The sequence below is a fragment of the Phyllostomus discolor genome, chromosome 1 (genome assembly GCF_004126475.2).
Source record: "Phyllostomus discolor isolate MPI-MPIP mPhyDis1 chromosome 1, mPhyDis1.pri.v3, whole genome shotgun sequence".
NCBI lineage: Eukaryota > Metazoa > Chordata > Mammalia > Chiroptera > Phyllostomidae > Phyllostomus > Phyllostomus discolor.
In genome coordinates, this window is record NC_040903.2 from 130,368,635 (window position 1) to 130,387,946 (window position 19,312).

Consider the following 19,312-nt stretch of genomic DNA (forward strand, 5'->3'; position numbering starts at 1 on the left):
ACATTTTTAACTGGCTTGGAAGGCCTTCGTCTCCAGCCATTATTCAGTCCCCTAGTCTCACATCACTCCACTTATCCATAACATCATCCCTTGGGACCCCCAACAGTGTGTCCTACCCCCAACTCCTACCTCTGACTAATTACTAATCTTTCATACCCCGCTGTAATGTTAACTTCTTAAAAACAGCCCTTTCCTCCTCAAACAAAGCTAGGTTTCCTTGTGATGAGTTGTCCTAAAACCCAGCCTTTTCCTTTGTTGTGCTTACCCTCCGTGTAACTATATAATAAATCATATGATTGTGTGATGCTCATGTCTCCACTAGGTAGCAAACTCTACAAGAAGAATCAACTATAAGTTGTTCATTGTGGATCCCTAGGACTAGATCAGTTCTTGTCCTATAGTAGGTGCTCAGTAAATGCCTATTAAAATCAGTAAATGATGATAGTACATTTCATTGGATATCTCTTTAAATTGACTTTGCAAATTTCTACTGTGTTCCAATAATGATTAATTTTATGTTTCATTCTCAGAATACAATCTTATTTCCCTTATTAAGTTCTTGGCCACACCTTACTATAACCACCAATCCCAACAAACACCTCCAATATTATTAGTCTTAAATCAGCCAAACTAAGTTATTTTTAAGGGGAAAAAATAATTTAGGCAGATTACAAACAGAATTTCTGTAATTTACAATAATTTGAATGTACTTCTTACCCATTGTTTAAATTTTTGATTACTAGAAGGGATAAAAATAGTATTTAAGATTATTCAGTTCCTTTTCATGGAGAATTCTGCACTTTTAGCACTGTATTCCAAGACAGTCACTACATCTTTGATTAGTGCAAAGGACCTGGTGTGTGCATGGCCCAGGTTTTAGGACTCAGAGAACTGCTTGGCCTCACACTGAACAGCGCTCCCCCATCTTGCTGGGAGGACACACACCGGGGTCTTGCCTTCCCAGTACGTTCTAACTCACTGCCATTGGAAGATGATCTGAATTCACAAGTCCATGTCAAGTGGTTGTCTGACCCACTGTGTGGCTGGAGTCCACTTCAGAACTTCCATACATTGTTGATTCCCTTTAGTTTCCCACTAATTCAAAACCTATGAAGCCCAGAAATGAGCTAGTGAAACAAATGTTAGCCAGGTTCTTAAATGTGAAATTCATCAGGAAAATTTTAAAAGTTGTCTATAAGTGTAGAATTAAAGTAGAAAGGAGTGAAGGAATTAAAGACACTCAGATTCAAAAGATCTTCATCTCACCAGCATACCAAGTCCACGCCACAGACTGCTTCCCAGGAAGGCTCCCTGCGACTGCTTCCCACTGCTGCTCTGGATACCAGTAGTAAGGGGAAGGTAAAATGGCCCTAACCAAAGAAAGAGCATGTGCCCCCACCATCAGTAGAGAGCCAAATATATTTTTCCTCTTGTCCGAAAGGTGCTTTCAATGGCCCAAACTGTTCTTATGTAATATTACCTGCAAGTTATAGCCTAAACTAATTCTGGCTTTTGTAGATGTTGGATTGAAATGCAGTGCTCTCAGAAAGTCCTTCTGTGCTTGTTTGATGCCTTCATTGTGACCATATTCCATGTAAGAATTTCCCCGTCCAACGTAAGCATCCACAAAACAAGGATCAATTTTAAGAGCCCAGGTGAAGAAATTGACAGCTTCTTCAAACTCTTTGCTTCTGAAAATAAATAAAATTATTGATGCTTTCTGATGAGTTACCTAAGTGCTTTCCTGTATATAAAGTTTTCATAAAGATTTACCCTGACCCTTGTTAAAAATTTTCCATTTTATTATCCATCATAAGAAGTAAGTACAGGAGTCCATATAACCTAAGGAAGGCTGAAGGTTGTGGTAAAAGGAAGGAAGGCAGGTAAGAGTCATTTTCACAGCAGAGTGTGCTGGGATAATATTCTGCAGTTCTTTGTTCAGCATTATAAAAGGCTAAATGGCATTCCTATACCTGTATTTAACAGCTATCAGTGGCCAAAATAGAAAAATATGCTATTATTGATGTAATACACTATTTAAAGCAGATTATAATAAATTTATGTGTATTTACTATTTCCTCATACAACAAAAGTAACCAAATTTTTACACATGAGAGTCCTTACTTCAGATATTTTAGAGAAGCAAGCCCTTTCTTTCTAGACACCAGCAGAGAAGAGAAAAAGAGGAAAAAGGAATATTTTTCTTATTAATTTGTAAATATATGTGAGTGACTAATAACTTGGGTTCTCTTCCCTATTTATTCTCTTGTCATGGGGTAAAGGCTGGTGAAACATATTTTCCATAAAGGAGTCGCTTTTCCATCTCATACGCAAATCTGATCATTATATTTAATATCAATGAACATGGAGGAAGCTATACCTGTCTTGTTATCAGCACCAGCATTTAATGAACATCTAGTCTGTTTTGACTGAATTAACACTGGAAACAGACCTGGAAAGCCACCAATCAAGCTCCTCAAAGCAGATAATAACTAAAAATCAAGCCCATGGGAGGTGACAGTGTCAAAGCCAGAGACTCCCCAGCACCCTGCATCAACAGGAAAAAAATGAAACAGATACCACTATAGAAACAGCAATTTCATATTCCTGGAGATGCGCACATCACATGGTGTCCTGGGGATGGAAGATCTTGTTAAATGATCCCATGGTCGTGAGACAATGGGGCAGTGTGGCAGAGAATCTGTGTTCTGTCAGGATACATGGTCATCAGCACATACATCGTTAAGTATCAGTGACCACAAATATAAAAGTATATTAAATTAGTTTTGCCAAAATAAAATGTGTTGTAAAAAATAACGTGATCACTGACAGAGGTGCATGCTTCTCATTGGTGCCTACTGGGTACAGATCATGAGCCAAGCTAGCAGCCTGGGCCGCGGACACAAAGGCCCACCACAGTTTCTAAATTAATCACATACGTGGCCAGATGTGCCCTGCTGAGTTGTACAAATAAATCATAAATACCTCCCAAACCTAAAGAATGTGGCTTACAGAGTCAAGGATTCAAAACTATTTTATGCAAATATAAGAAGAGTAAAATCAGTGTGCCAAAGTAAAAAGTGGATAGGATATATAACTCTGAGTAATCAGGCTCTCCCTCTGTGACATTTTTTTTTTTTCATCTCAAGGTGGCTTTCCCAAAGGGATCTAAAAATTAACTCTAGCACAACACTCAAGTGACCAACTTGGGCAACAAGTAGGATATTCAGCCTAAGGAATGCTGTCTCTTAGCAACCACAAGAGTGAGAACCAGAGATACACAAAGGCATACTTCAAAAGTCTGCAGCCCCATGAGTTCAAAGATCAAAGCCCTAAAATTTAAATATTTATTCCTTTAAAAAAATTTTCCAACTGGGAAAATTCTTACTTTCCCCTCTCTATAAGCCCCAGTAATGAATGTCCGATACTGAGAAGCTGTGTTATAAGACATATAAATGTCTTACAGGCTACCTCGAAAGCAAAAATATTTTTCCTGAAATAAATACAACCAATTACTGAATACTTCTTGTTGTTAAATTCAATAAAACTTAAAACACACGGAATGAGGACTATGAGTTACTCAGGCTTAACTGTTGAATTAAATTCTAATTTTATTAAAGGGCAATAGAATTCAAGTCAACTAATGAAAGTTGGTTATTTGCGATTGCAAAGCAGTATGAGCTTAAGAAAGCTCCACCACATAGTATATCAGTGATTACATTTCATGAAGGAGATTGGGCGTTGACACACAGAGAAATTTACTATCTCTAATAGCTGCTAAACATAAGAATGAGGTTTAGAGAAATTCTGGAGTCTGTTTTTAACTGGGAGAGAATGCAGTGACCTCGGACATTTTTGGTCTGTACTCACCCGCCAAAGCAAACATATCAGTTGCCATTATTCCACCTCTTTTTAAGAATGACAATGACTTAGAGAGATGACTTGTACAAAAGTTGCTGGATTAAAATGGACAATGGTGTGACTATGTTTTACTGCCTATGTAAAATAAAGGTCCCAGTTTAGGCTTTTAAAACCAAAGACACCTTCACAAATTTCAGTTATGATATTACTATGTTCATAAAATAAAATAAAATCTAACTCTCATAGGGAAATGAATCTGTGCTCTGTCCCAGAAGTGGAAAAAAGAATGCTGACTCCTAAATAATTCAAAATGGGACATTTACATACCCTAGTCCACATAATTTATGAACTATTCTAATTTGCCCCTTCAATTAATTGCTATTATTTCTCTTAAAAATAATGCTGTAAACTCTTTTAACCAAATACATTTTATCCCACATTAAAATCTTCACATGCTGAATCCCTATACTTTTAAAAGCAAAATAACACTCTGGTTTCTCTTCAGATCGTATAAATCTTTCGCCTTTTTAAAAACAAAACGATGAGAAACTAATTTTAGATGTTATATATGTAGAAATGTAAACATAGTTATCAAATCTATGTAATATTATCTCCAAACAAATTTTAAACTGATCGTCTTCTGTATTTTAGCCTTCTGTGACTATTTTTTTCTTTCCTTCTATAACATAACTTATTCTTATAGAAATCCCAGAAACAGGTAATAATGTTTTAAGTAATATGGTTCTGTAGATTTTATTGTATTTTGTAGATATTTTGGTGTTGTTTTAGTTATTTTTAGATTTAGAATGTTTTCTAAATGCAAATTTTCTGAAAATATCTAATTTTTTGAAATCACACTCTCATATGGGAAACAGGCTTTTTAAAAGTTTGTTTCACTTTAGGAACAAAATTAACTACTAGGCTTTTTTCTTAGACATTTCAAGCTATGCATGGTTTTATTCTGTATATCACCCAGGTCCTTGCCCTGTAAAGGGGCTTCAATCAGATGGGTGTCCCAATGCCAAGATGCAGATTTGGTTTGAACACTTTATTAGAAGGTAGGAGGGTGCTAATGCCACACTTGGGTTGCTTCCCACTTCTGTACAGGGTTTCTTTGTGTCTCTCCCCATTCATGTCTCAGTCACTTTCACAGTTTCCTCTTTTTCTTCTATTCTTCTAACTACTACATAGCCCCATGCGCATTCACTTCAACATAAATGGCACGCCATACCTGTGATGGCACATGGCAGTCGCCTGACAAAGGCTCACGTCCGTCTTGGTCAGCAATGCAGCTTGTTTAAAATCCTGAAATGGTTTCAAAACTTTTTGTTAACTTTGCAACATTATATTTTGTGCTTTTATAAACTTCCTTCTAACTTTGGTTCCACTGTGAATATACTTAACATAGCATTAAAATATACATCTTCTTAAAAATGTTTTTCCTTTTAGTATTACATCTAGTGAGAATGGATGGAGCAGAGGAAACCCACAACTGAAAACTCACTCTGAGCAGTGTACTGCTAGCCTCCACTTCTCCCGTGACCATGCCCTGCTATGTGTAGAGATATCTCGTTCACTTTTTATTGGTTTTTCCCCAATACACACCACCAGAGACTTGCACCTCTAGAAAGTAATGGAAATTCACCCGCAGAGAACCTTTGGCGTTATCGGGCAAACACGCACCAGATCCAGAAGGGCGTAACTGGGCCTTTTTTTGTGTGGATTAGCTAAGGTTGCTCCTATCTTGGAATTCACACTTCTGGGGAGAAGTGAATCATTCTGTCCAGGAACCCTGGAAGCTTCCTGAGAAAGAGCAATGGGAAATCTCAAGTGTTTGAGTCAGGAAACTTAGCTGGAATGGCCCTGCATGGTCCTGAGGAAGAGGTTGTTTGAAGAGAATTAAAAGTCTGCAAGAGACCCTGCCTCCGAGGCCCTCTCTGAACCGACTGTACTCTGTCAGGCACCAGAGACGGTGTCCAAAGCACACACGCTTTTCAAAGCCCTACAACATTGTTTTGAGATGTGAAGCAAAATGAGAACAATACTGAACTGAAATTAACAAAATATCTAAATAAATATCTACAATAACAAAATATCATGTGAACTGCAATGATTCCACTTTTTCCCCAAAGGACTGCTTCAGCGGGAATTTTCATGGGCAGTTTTGGTTGTAACCTCACGAGACCAAGCTAAAAAGTAGAGGTACTGTGAACCCCTCTGGAGTGACAAAAGGAAGTCCCTCCAGACTCCCTTACTGGAGGCTGGGACACCTGCACCTGCAGCCTCAAAGGGCAAGTCACAGATCTGGCGCCCACCCTGGAGGAAGGAGAGGAGCTAACCCTAAGAGTCTCCCCCTCTCTCGCTCCCTCCCCAGTTTCCTTCTTGCCCCTCCCTCTTCCACAAACCTTGCCTGGCTGCAGCAGAGGGAGGAAGCTGGCTGTCTTATGGGGGTACAATGAGTTTTCTGCAAATATTGGGAGTGAAGGAGGGAGTAGTAGGTCAAGCAGAGCCGCTGGGATCCTCCTGGAGGAGGGAGGTTTCAGTCAGAGACTAACCTGTGGAGGTGGAATCCCCACTTAGATTCCTGAAGCATATTTTGATACTAAATGGAACTATTTGGATGCAAATAAGAAATCTATGCCTAATCAAATATAATCTAATAAAATATGCTACCAGATAACTCCCTAAAGAGGACAGTTTGGTTAAAGTGGAGGCAAATGCACAAGTAAAACTGAGATTTATTAACAAACATTACTATTTATTTGGGGAGTTGTGAGGAGTGATTGAGACCTTGAAGGGCTGAGAATACCAAGTTTAGTTTTGTAATCAGATGAAACTTACTAAAGTCAACCTGACTCTATATACATAATTATCAGCAATAGACATAAATGATGGCTGTTAGCGTTACTTAGAGTAAAACTAATGGTTTTTTATGACTTTTCTCTTCTGCCTTAATTTTCCTCCAGTATGAGGATCGTAAATAACAAACCGCATATAGTAACTCATACACAAAGTAAATTGCCTCCATGGAGTTTATTCGTAAGGACATCCACTCACACTGCCTTTCTTTCTGTGTCAGAGGGGACAGGCTCTTGACCTCATTCCTTCCCTTTGCCTCTGGCAACTTGGTCCATCATATTCCTGCTAATTTCTGCATTTCTAATCCTTGTTTCACTGCCCTTACTGAACAGGCCTTCTTCCTTCAACCCTCCCTGCCTGCACAGTACACACAGCCCTGTCCTTCTAGTTCCTCCCACTACCAATCTCTCCTTATTAACACTCACTTTCTCCACATCTCCCAATTCCATCAACTTCCTATTATTCATGTTGTTCAGTTAAGGCCAATTTCATTTTGTCATTTGTAAACTGCATCTAAAGACATTTTTGTTTATTTAATTTTTATCAAAGTAACCCACGTACAAAGCATCTAGGGTCTAACAAAACTAGAAAACTTACAATGCTTGCAATGATGCCCTGCTCCGTCTCTCCTCATCCCTCAGTCCCTCTCCCCAAAGGCAATCGGTTTTACATCTTGCTGTTATTTCTTCTGCTATTTACCTTAAAATTTCAACCATACCTCATGATTTTATCATGCTGAACTTCCCGAAAAGGACAGAATTTAGCTATCTTCCTCCACTCCACACACCTCCCCTTCTCCTGCCATCCCTGTACAGATAACAATTTGTTTTCATCTCTATACTACTCCCTTCCCTCAAGTGCAGGATCCTTGGCGATCCATTCATTAAGTTTAAGATCTCGAAACATGAAATGGTCGTTTTGGCTGCTTAAACATCTCCTCTCCACTATCTTTAGCCTTGTGGAATTATATCTTTTTTTATTTCTTTACGGTCTTCCTGGTAGGTTTTTAAGAGAACAAAGAAAGAAACAGATGTTCTCAATCCAATAAGCTTAACCATTAACTTCCTGAACAATGCCAGTCTAAATGCCGCACTCTACTTCCTGATCCAGGCGTTCCTATGAAGGTCTTACAACTATCAATTAACCAATATGTTTTCAGCACTCATCCTACCTGACCTGTCTGTTAATCAGTAATTCTCACTAAAAATTTTTCCCTGGGTAGATATCAAAGTGCTCACTGTCTCTTGGTTCTTCATTGCCCCTGTATTATTCAGTCTTATGTTTCTTCATTGGTTCTTCCTCATTTTTAATTTAATTTTTCAAATTAATTTTTAGCTTTACTTAAAAAAATTTTTTTGCTTTTAATTAGTGTTTGCAGGGCATAATTTTTCCAGCCTTTTACCTTTCCTATCTATATCAATGTATTTAAAGTGTGATTTTTATAGACAGAATATAGTGAGGCCTTAAAAACAAATTCAGATCTGACAGTCTCATTATCTTAATTGGTATTTTTTTAATAATTCCTATTAAATGTAACAACTAATATGCTCAGATTTAGGTCTACTTTCTCATTATTTGTTTTCTGGGTTTTTTTTGTTTTCCCTGTCCAGACTTATTTTAGATTATTTTAATTTTTTAATATTCCATTTTAATTAATCTACTTTCTCTTTTTGACTAAGGTGTTCACATTTGAGCAGAAACCTAAAATGAAAGAAGGGCAAGAGCCACATACAGATCAGCGGTATGAGTGTTCTATGGACAGAGAATCACTTATGTGAGGATCTTGAGGCAGAAAGGAAGCCTGGCATTTCCAAGGAATAACCAAATGCCAGGGTGGGTTGACCTAGTGCAGAAAAGAATAATGTTTGACAATGAAGCCAGGTCAGTGAGTAGCAGTCCCATCAGGAAGGGGCTTGGCTGGCCATTGTCTAGACTTCTAAGTGTGATGGGAAGCCATGGGAGGGTTCCAAGCAGAGGAACAACTTGATCTGCTCTAAACTAAGAGGTCTGCCTGGCTGCTCTTTGGACAACAGCATGTATAGAGAGAGATGAGAGAAGAAGCAGAGGAGGCCAGTTGGGAAGCGCCTGCACTAGTCCAGGGGAAAGATGGTAGAGGCTGGGATTAGGAGGATAATAGTGGCAAAAATGAGAAATGACTGAATTCAAAATGTGCTTTGGTGGTAGAGCTGACTGAATTTGCGCATGACTTAGATTCAGGGTATGAGGAAAGAGAGTGGTCAATAATGATTTCCACTCAATTATGAGCTTCTCAAGAATTAGAAATCTGTCCTATTTATCTCTATATCTTCGATGTCAATGCCAATACCTGCCTTGTCTGAAAGAACATAGGATTTGGAATCAGGTGAGACCTGAGATTAAATCTTGCCCTAGTTAGTATTCCCTGGTTAAAAGACTATTTAACCTCTTTTGAATATCACCTTCCTCATCTATAAGTTACAATGATAAATTGTGCAGCACTGTTGAGAACCTGATATGTTGATGTTAAAAAATTAATAAATATTTACCATGTAGATAACACAGGCCTGGCATTTAGTTCTCCAACACGTGAGGTCTTTTGCTACTGATCCCCATTTTCCTTACTTCTTCCCTCCCAACACCAGTTACCCAGAGTTCCACATCTTTCTTGCCTGCTCCAAACAAAGAAGTTCATTAGCTCCCCCTCCCTGAAGAAATTCCAAGTGGTATACTTCAAAACCAAACCCTAAAAAAGTTCAACTCTTGGAATCACACTTCATCATGATGCAAATTGCCTAGAATAAGGTTGCTCTGACACTTCCTTAGTAATGAGTCATTCTGTGGGGCACAATCTCAAATGATAACATGAGAAATAGAAGAATAATAAAAGCAATTTTTGAGGTGAAAAAAGTAGGAAACGCTCCACTGCATAATGTTCTGTTGCAGTTCCTCAGAAACAAAGAAGCAAAACTACCATTATTCAATTGTAAACTTCAAGGTGCTCTTTAATTTGCCTTCTATCTCTTAATCCTAATTCTGGCATTAATTTAGAATAGACAATACATGTGAGATAAAAAATGAAAATGATGAGTTTTGTTTAATTTTTCTATAAAAAATGCATTTTTAGCCACCTGTTGTTATTTTGATATATTGCAGGTGCTATCTTCTGTATCAGTTCTGAGTGCCTGATCCCACTATTCTCATAGCCTAACAAGCAGTTATTCTCAACTCTCTACAAAACAAACAGATTTATTTTGATATGTTTTCAATAGAGAATGAGGGCAATTGTGAATAAGAGTTAGCACCAAACATCAAAGTAAACAATACATAAATCATCTTATTTACCAAATAACTAAATTTCATGTATAGTCAAGATATTCCCTTGGGAAAAGTGATAGTTTTGATATTTCATGAAATAAGAAAAAATTTTTTTTTAAATATTAGCTATTTGCCTGTAATCAAAACAAACACACACATTTTTTAACAAAATTCTGCCATTCAAAGTATTTTAATACAATTTTTGCTGAATTTGAGTTGTCACTCATTAATATTGCCATTTGGTATTAAGATAATTGTTCACTATTTTTAGAATCTATCATGTAAATTCAAGGGAGCTCATTTTTACATGTGAGCAGGAAGGTTTACCTCTAATGCAAAACTGTACTGCTCTAGTTCTACATAGACGAGTCCACGATTAATGAAGGTATTTAATGTCACAGTTTCTCCAGCATCAAGTAGCAGCACAATTCCATAATCTGTTAATGCCTAAAAATAAAATAATCACTTACAACCTAGATTCAACTCTTTAAAACCTTACTACATTGGCCAAAGAAAAATATTTTCATGCCCAAACTAGGCCCCCATAGTTACTGCTTAATTTGACTTACAATTTATGGCCCAAAATAATCACTTGTCAAATGTAAAATGTACCCTTAACTAAATATTTGAATACTGCTTGTTTTTCATAAGTGGTGATGACTCTGCTTGCACTTAATGTTATCTGCCAGTCACCTTAGCGTTTTCATTGTGTGTGGGCTGCAAGGAAACGTAGAGCATATGACATGCTTCCCACACTCAGCAGTTTCTCCACATGACTGTAAACATTAAAGCAGAGCTCTTGTTACCTTTTGAAACTTAATTTCTTTTTAGTATTTTATTGTTTTCCTCTCAGAAACCTATGTTTGTTTTATGGAGTTAGAGCTTACCCATTTTTTTCACCCTGTAAAGCCAGTAACTAGCATGGTGCCTGACCACTGTAGGCAATCAATAAATTTTTGTTGAGAGAATAAATCATGAAGTGATAAAAATGGATCTCAATAAAACTAGCAAATGAGAACCTGTTAGAAAATTATTTCAAAATATCTTTATAGATATACTAGGATTTTTTAGTAAGACACTAATCTCAGCTGAGAATTAACTCAGAGAAACTTTCTCCACTACTTTTATCTTTCTTTTCAGTCATTGAATAAATGAATTTTTACTGGTCATCTACCCTGTATCAGATACCAGGAGCACACCAAATCTGAGCTGCAGCAGGAACTCTTAACTCATTTTTCTACCAAACATCTTGTCCAAAAGAGCCATATAATTTCATCAGAAAAGGGCCAAATCTTATATGCCTATAGCACATGCTAACTGAAAACGCAAATAAATAGTATTTTACTATTTGCTCAGTGACCCTCTAATGTTTCATGATTACGCATTTGAATGTCCAAAAAAATTGTACAGTTACAGATCCTATATGTACACTGTCGCATAATTATTAACAAACATTGCCAGGGTGTAAAAATAATTCATAATATGCACTTATAAAAACAGAACTGGAATGTTAACACTATTCCTCCCATAGAATCATGGAATGTAAAACCTGCCAGATGCCTGAAGACCACCAAGCAGCTGGGCATGTGACACAAAAGGAAACAAAAGCTATAAAATGAGATCCATGGAGGCTAATGAGCAGGATTTGTATCATGCCGCTGCTGTTACTACTAGCTTTTCAGTTTTGTAAGGTACTCAACACTAAGTTTCAGTTTCCTCATCTGCAAAATTGGGGTATTAATAATTCACCATACTGTTGCAAACATTCATTTTGATAATATATTGGTAAACCATTTATATTGGTAAACCACTGGTAAACCCAGTGCCTACCACACAATAAGCCATAAGTGAGTGGAAACTATTACTATTTTTATTAACATAAGGTGATAGGTACCAGCATTCACCTTTTCTTAAACCGTATCTTGGGAGAACGTCTAAGTGTATTTTCTGCAGAAAGATACTTTCTCAGGGTGGTGTTGGCAGGAATGCTGAAAAACAGGTGGAGGTAGTCATAAAGGGAGGAGCTGACACTGTTAAATGACATCCGGTTCACAGGCTGGAGGTTAAATGTTTTTACAAAGCCACCTAAAGACTGTTAACAAGAAGCAAACAAACCTGGGGACACCAGCACCGGTCTTTAGTCCCTGTGTGACTTGGATACGTTTCTAACCTCTCCCTACTCTCATTTCCTCATCTGTAAAATGAGTGATTGGATAAAATGGGTTGGGTATATGGCAGCTCTAAAATAGCCAATATGATTTATTCTAGTGGTTAGTCTCTATTTAGGTAGTTTTTCATTTTCCTTATTCACAGAGCACTGGGCTCTATTACACATCAGAGATAACAAAAAACGGGAGTTCCCCGCCCCGCACTAGCTCATTGTTTGTGGCTTCAGAGTCTCCCTGAACATGCGCGCCCGCAGGGAGTCATCAAAGACACCTGCTGTGCAGGTTAATAAATGATCCCTTAATTAGTCCTGGTATCTTAACAACTCCTTTGTTAAAAATTAGTTATTCATTTGTCAACATTTGTGGAGGAAACCTGATCCTCTGGTTACCAGGAATTCTACATCCATTTAGGTAGAAACAATGTTTCTTAGCTTCTCTTCCATAGCAAATGAATTTCAGCATCTCCAAATGTCTTAAACAGATTTAACTGCCCACATTTCAAGGAGATTGAGGGAGCACCCAGAGCAGCAGGAACTTGATGTGGTCTTTTAAAGAATGCCTTATGGGCTATGGAGGGGGATAGAAACAAGGAGGGGAAACAAGTGGACAATGGAGGAAAAGAAGCAAGAGGATGGGACAGAACACTACGAAGGCCACAGACCAGCTGCTCCACAGTGAGGAATCTTAAATGGAAAAGGATCAAACCAAAAAAGGGGAAAGAGGGGTCAGATTAAAAAACAGAGAAAAGGGTTTGCACAGGAAGAAGCTGGAGAGGACGGTGGAGAAATAGGTTTGCTGCAGCCATCAGCTAGCCCTGCACAAAGTACAAGCAGTACTGGCCACTGGTCACTCACTGGTCCCTGGAGCTGGAAGCCATCACTCAGAACTCTCTGCTGCATCTGTGGTCTGAGCACTGTACAAAAAATACCCCAACAAACTCTTCTAGATGATGTTGAGTTTTTGAAGCAACACAACTACTAATGATCACTGCTTAAAAAATTCTGCACAGTGTATCAGTAGAAACATTTACTCTAATGAGAATTATGTAATGTATTTTAATTTATATATGCCTTTAAATGCTTATTTTAAGCACTATAAAATCGATTTTTCACTTGATATTGCTGAGATTGTGTAAGATTATTTGGTAAGCACTAACAGAGAAATTAAACAACAGAATCTAAAAGTTCTATAGAACCTTTGAAAAGGTTCTTTGGTTTCTCAAGTTGGGGGAGTGTGGTATATATTTCTACAAGAATTGTTTTTCAAAACTACAACAGAAATAATGACAATACTTTTCACATGCTTTAGATGTGTTTACAAATGCTTTAACATTTTGTTTACTAAAATGGTCATCTTACCATTTGAAGTTCACCTATCTTGGTATAACACAATGCTCTGTTATAAAATGCTATATAACAGTTTTTGTCCATGTTGATAGCTGTAGTTAAATCTATAATCGCTAGCTTGTAAGTCTACAAAGAAAAATATAATTAGGTGAGAAGGGTTAGTCATAATGGACTGAAATTTAATTGTAAAATAAATTCTTGATTCTATCAGAGTTTTTGGAATACTGTGTAGCATCTGTGATATTAAGACAATCAAGCTAATCTTTCACAGATTTAATTTAGAAGATCTCTTGGTAGGAATTATTATTATAGTTTCTGTTACTTGCAAATAAAATTAAATATATAAAGAACTTTAATTTAGATGATTATGTTATTGCCAATCTTGATATACAGCAAGGAGAAAATTATACTTATTGGTAAAAGAGAGGCAAGCCACATTCCTCCAGCAAACACCCACCAGAGCTTGCTGGCTTCCCTCACTCACTCTGTTGCCTCACATAATTGTCATGCTTTCTACCCTCGTTCTCTTTTGCTTCCTCTTTGATGCTTCTCTGATATCTAACATCCTCCATTTCCATAGATAGTAATTTTCATGGAATTAACACATAATACAAGGTATTACCCTTGCTTTAAGGTATTATTTGCGAAATATTTCATATGAAATAGCTATAAAGAAAGGTCAGAAAAGAAAAGTAGAGGAAAATAAAGTATTCCACAAAGTATCAGATATCGATGCTGACACCTACATATACCCTTTGATCCAGTAACTTCCCTTTTAGGAATCAACTATATACTCAAGCAATGACTTGTTCTTACTGTGTATAACTGTATTGTTTAAAATAATAAAATAGCAAAAAACATTTTTAAACCCAAACTTCCAACAATCAAGTGCTAAAAAATAAACTATAGTAGAATACTATTCAGTTACTAAAAATGGTACCTTTAAAGGTTAAGTGTGAGAAGCAAGGCACAACACAAATTATGTAAGTAGCATAATCCCAATTTTGGAAAATATATATTATATATTATTAGGAAAAAAATACAATAAAAATACACCAAAATGCTCTCAGGAATTTTCAATTGATGGTGAGATAATAGGTGATTTTAGTCTTTTTTATTCCCCTTCTATATATTCCAAATTTTTTACAATGAATATATACTTACTTTCTAAATAATAAATGCTAGTTAAAACATTAATGTCAAAAATATCCCTATTTTGTAACCCATTTGATATACTGTACAAGAGTGAGGTGTTCTGTGTATTACTGGCATTCAAGGGTCCACCCCACTCTAAAACTTCCGTCAACAAGACAGGAAATCGCCCTACCTTGTTGTGGTATTTCAGAACACCTCTGTAGACATAAGCTCGCACACTATGAGGATATATTTTGATGGCCTCATTACAATTCAAGATTGCTTTGGAGTATCTGCCTTTCAAACCATAAAAGGCTACTCGGCTCAAGTATGCCTGTTCAGGGAAAGAGAGGAGGGAAACAGGAATGGGTGTTACAGTAAAAGCATCAATTTGTCCGAAATATATGGCAGTTTGGACAAATATATGCCACCCAAAATGTAGTCTTTTTTCCATTCTCTTATTAGAAAAAATTTCAAACATACAGAACAATTGAAAGAAAAGTACAATGAACATTCATATGCCTACCACCTCGATTCAGTAATTATTAACACATTTATAATATTTTTTGTATATCTTTTTCCATGAACTATTTAAAAATAAGTTTAGATATCACAACAATTCACCCCAAGTCTCCAGTATGCATCTCCCGTGAAGAAGACATTCTCCTATACAATCATATACCATAATATATCTAAGAAAATTACTAGTATTTCCCTAAAAACATCTAATATTTGGTCCATATTTAAAATTCATAAGTTTTCAAAATCAGGATCCAATCAAACTTCTCTTATTGAATTTTATATTGTCTTTCTAGTCTCTTAAAAGTAAGAAATGTGACAGCAAAACAAGAAGTACAATGAATACCATAACATATAAAATTATAATTATTAATAGGTACATTAAAATGTTAACAATATTTATATACACCACAATTTACAAAACACATATATAATATCCCTGTTGGAAATAACATATTTACTTCAAGGGGAAATACAGACATATGCATTATCAAAAAAGTGATCTGAAATGTAAGGTATAAATAACCAACTGTTGCTAAATAATAATAATGACAGATAAGGGATTTAATAGTTTTAGCAAATTTACAGCACACGCTCTAAATCACTAGAAGTATTCATTTAAATACCTCATAATATTTTGGATCGAGGGTAATTGCATGATTAAAATCCAGGATCGAGCTATCCTTGTGGAGTTTCACTTTACAAAGCCCACGCTGATAAAAGCCTTCTGCAAAATTAGGATTTGTTTTCACAGCTTTTGTAAAAGAATCAAAAGCCTAGAAGAGTACATTGTCACAAAGCAAATGGTTTAATGAGTAAAATTTACTTGTAATGTTAAAAAATTACTGTATATAACTATTGTTCAAAGTTTTCCATCTTTTTGGTCATTTTAAATACATTTTTTCCAGAAAACCTTGTGGAGCAAACAAAAGTGATATTTATAAACAAATCAGGTTCATTATAATAATTTATATATCCCCTTACTCCCAATTAATGTCTACATAACTTCTGTTGTTAGATTATAATATTTTTGCAGGTGTAATTTTAATTATTCTTCATATTGTGTTCATTCAAAGAAATCACAACCAGTACATTTGTCTTCCACGAGGACCCAAAAACCATAGCAGATGCAGTTATGAAATTTTAGAACAACAGAACTCCAAATTTTTTCCAACGTTGTAATGTAAAGCTAGGTTTACTCTAGAAGACCAAAAGGACTAAAAACATGAGGAACAAAACTGTAATTAATCTTAATGGAACAACTAATCAAGTGCAACTCTTTTTCAAAGTTAGAGATGCAAGTGTCAGACACTCTCCCCTCCTAAGAGTCTAAGGACAGTGTGGCGGGGGTGGGGGGTGCATACGTGGAGGGAAAGAGATACATTTGTGGAATATCCAACATTAGCCTTTGGAAAATATCAATTATCTTGCATATTTATCATGTCATTGACAATTCTGAAGTAGAGAATTGTGTAAAATAGCCAAATACTGGGTAAGACTATAAAAATTGAATCAATTGGTTTTCAATGAATCTGGCCATCTAAATCAGTTTCAATCTGATTTAAACTGTTCAGATGTCATTAACAGAAATCACTGTCTTAATCACTCCCCATTTATTCTACATTACAATGAACCACTCAATTTGAAGTATTTATAACTTAATAAACATATTAATGTGATGAAATTATTTTGCTATAATAATTTCTTACAATTTGATTTATTGCTTTGTTAACAAACACATACTAGTCTTTAGAATATTATTGACGAATAAGCATCAAGGAAAATATATTGGATAAACAAAGCAAGGTCATCGGTATTGGAGGGTGCATACTGACTGTAACAAGCCAAGCTTCACAGGAAGCTTTGGTCTGCTGTACTGGTCTCCCTCTGTACAGGCAACCTTTAGAAATAGAACTAAATGCAAGCAATTTCTAAAATCACAAATAACCTACATGTCTAAATACACAAAATACCATTTGTAAGTTGCCTTCATCCATGTAACAAAGACCCAAGTTATACAGACAGTCTACTGAAGCCTCTAAGGAATTTGGTCCTTTATTGGAATGAGCAAAGGCATCCAACGCCTTTTTAAACATTCTCACAGCTTCCTACAACGATAAAAGAGAGATTGGGTTGAGAATGTTTCTTTCTACTATTTACTTAACATGACAGCCTTTAAACATTAAAAGGAATCCTGAGCACACAGCCCTACGCACACACAGATCTCGCCGAGTGCTGCAAGAAGACCGCTCGGCCTTTCTGATCGCATCAGGTGCCTATCCCACAAGCCAGTACTTCAGCAGGCTGACTCACATGGGCTTCTAACTACACTTTCTAAATTCTAAAGATCATTTTTTCTAGTCTTAAATTAAACCTAAACTTATAAACTAGTTTATGACCAATTTGCTGGTAATTTTCCTGAAGAGAATACTGGGCAGCAGTAAAAAAATCTCCAGTGAAAATCTTATATGGTTTTAATCAACTTTTGTTTGGCCCCGCTGTGCTCTTAATGGAGTTCAACTGACACTAGAAAACAAATTAACATCAAAACATCCATTTCAGCTAATCAAAAGAGTTGAAACTCATTAATGAAAAAAATTCGATTTTCCAGATAGAAATGGCTTTTCACAATTAGCTAATCGATATACATATCTATACAGAAACACAAATACCTGTGATTAGCACATTTTTAATTATACTAAATTGCTAAAGAAACAATGAGTTTAACTTGGATATGCTAAGTATCCATTTAAGTAAGTTAGCCTTTTCTCCACTTTACAGCCCACCTCACCACCATCCTTCCACCCCACTCTCAGCACACGACCTTTCCATATGAAAAATCATGAACTTGATTTACCCCCTTTCAACTTTTCATATATATATCTCTACCTTCCTCAATTTCCATCCTTTTCTCTCTCATCTTTGAAGGGATTCCTTTCCTTTTTCAGAGCTGACTCCTCTAGGTGTGCCCTTGACCCCAAGTCCTTCCGCCCAACCTGAGCATGACCTCTTTTGGATCTCTGGACCCTTCACTGTTTCCTTGAGTCCATAAAGTCTTTCATCCCATTTAAATTTAAATGTGCGCCTCTCTCTCAGTATTCTGAAAAGTCTCCTCAAAGCTCTTGGGGGCTTGCAGGTAAGGCATATTTATTCAAATTCTGGAAATGGTACTGTGGCTGCTGTGTAGATAAACGCTTGGAACAGTACAACAATGATGCTATAATTCAAGCAAAATAAAAATATGTTCTGGACGAGAATACCGACCACAAAAATCGAGAAAGGAAGTAGATTTGAGAGATACTTAGAAAGTAGAATCAAGAGAACAACACTATTGATTTCAAAGAAGGGGGCAATCAAAGGTGACCCCAGTTTTCTAGAAGACCAATGAAGGCAAGGAGGAAGAGATTAAAGTAAATATAAGGGCATTCCTAAAAGAAGTTCAGTATCATAAAGGTGTCAATTCACCCTAAAATAATCTAGATGTTCAATAAAAGTCAGTCAAAATTTCAATGGGATTTTTAATGGACTTTGAAAAGCTGCATTTAAAATGTAGATAAAGGCATAAAGGCCCAAGAACAACCAAAATTTCCTGAAGAATATAGTGTGGGCATTTGTTCTACCAGATATGAAGAATTACAATAAAGCTATAGTAATTAAAACATTAGACTATTAGGCTAGGAACTGACAGATTGACCAAAGGAACAGAATAGAAATAGAGAGCTCAAAATCAGATCCATGCATAAGTGAAAATGTAGTATGATAGATGTTGCATTTCAGATCTTTCGGTTAAAGAGAACATTTCAATAAATGACACTGGAACATTTGAATATCCACATGGGAAAAACTGAAATAGTATAACTGTCTCACACTCAAATATATATATATTTAATATAGAGTAAGTTTTTAAATAGAAAAAGCAGAATTTTTAAACTTTTAGATGAAAATATGGAAAAATATCTTTATGACCTTGGAGTTCTTAAGCAAAAATTTTTAAAGCCATGAAACAAAAAATAGATATGTTTAACCACATCAAAATTAAGAACTTTTAGCCCTGGCTGGCATAGCTCAGTGGATTGAGTGTGGGCTGTGAACCAAAGCATCGCAGGTTCAATTCCCAGTCAGGAAACATGC

At 36.3% G+C, this 19,312-nt stretch overlaps 1 protein-coding gene across 2 annotated transcripts in view; it reads right to left on the minus strand.

Annotated features, from left to right (window-relative positions):
- Window positions 1–19,312, minus strand: part of LOC114493356 — a 63,917-nt gene that overhangs the window by 16,757 nt on the left and 27,848 nt on the right. For both annotated transcript variants that reach the window (XM_028508157.2, XM_036029021.1), the window contains exons 13-19: window positions 17,155–17,289; window positions 15,808–15,957; window positions 14,856–14,996; window positions 13,541–13,654; window positions 10,342–10,461; window positions 5,093–5,166; window positions 1,481–1,691 (exon numbers count right to left, since the gene is read on the minus strand). In XM_028508157.2, the coding sequence (XP_028363958.2) occupies window positions 1,481–1,691; window positions 5,093–5,166; window positions 10,342–10,461; window positions 13,541–13,654; window positions 14,856–14,996; window positions 15,808–15,957; window positions 17,155–17,289 (945 nt within the window). The remainder of the gene's footprint in view (window positions 1–1,480; window positions 1,692–5,092; window positions 5,167–10,341; window positions 10,462–13,540; window positions 13,655–14,855; window positions 14,997–15,807; window positions 15,958–17,154; window positions 17,290–19,312) is intronic.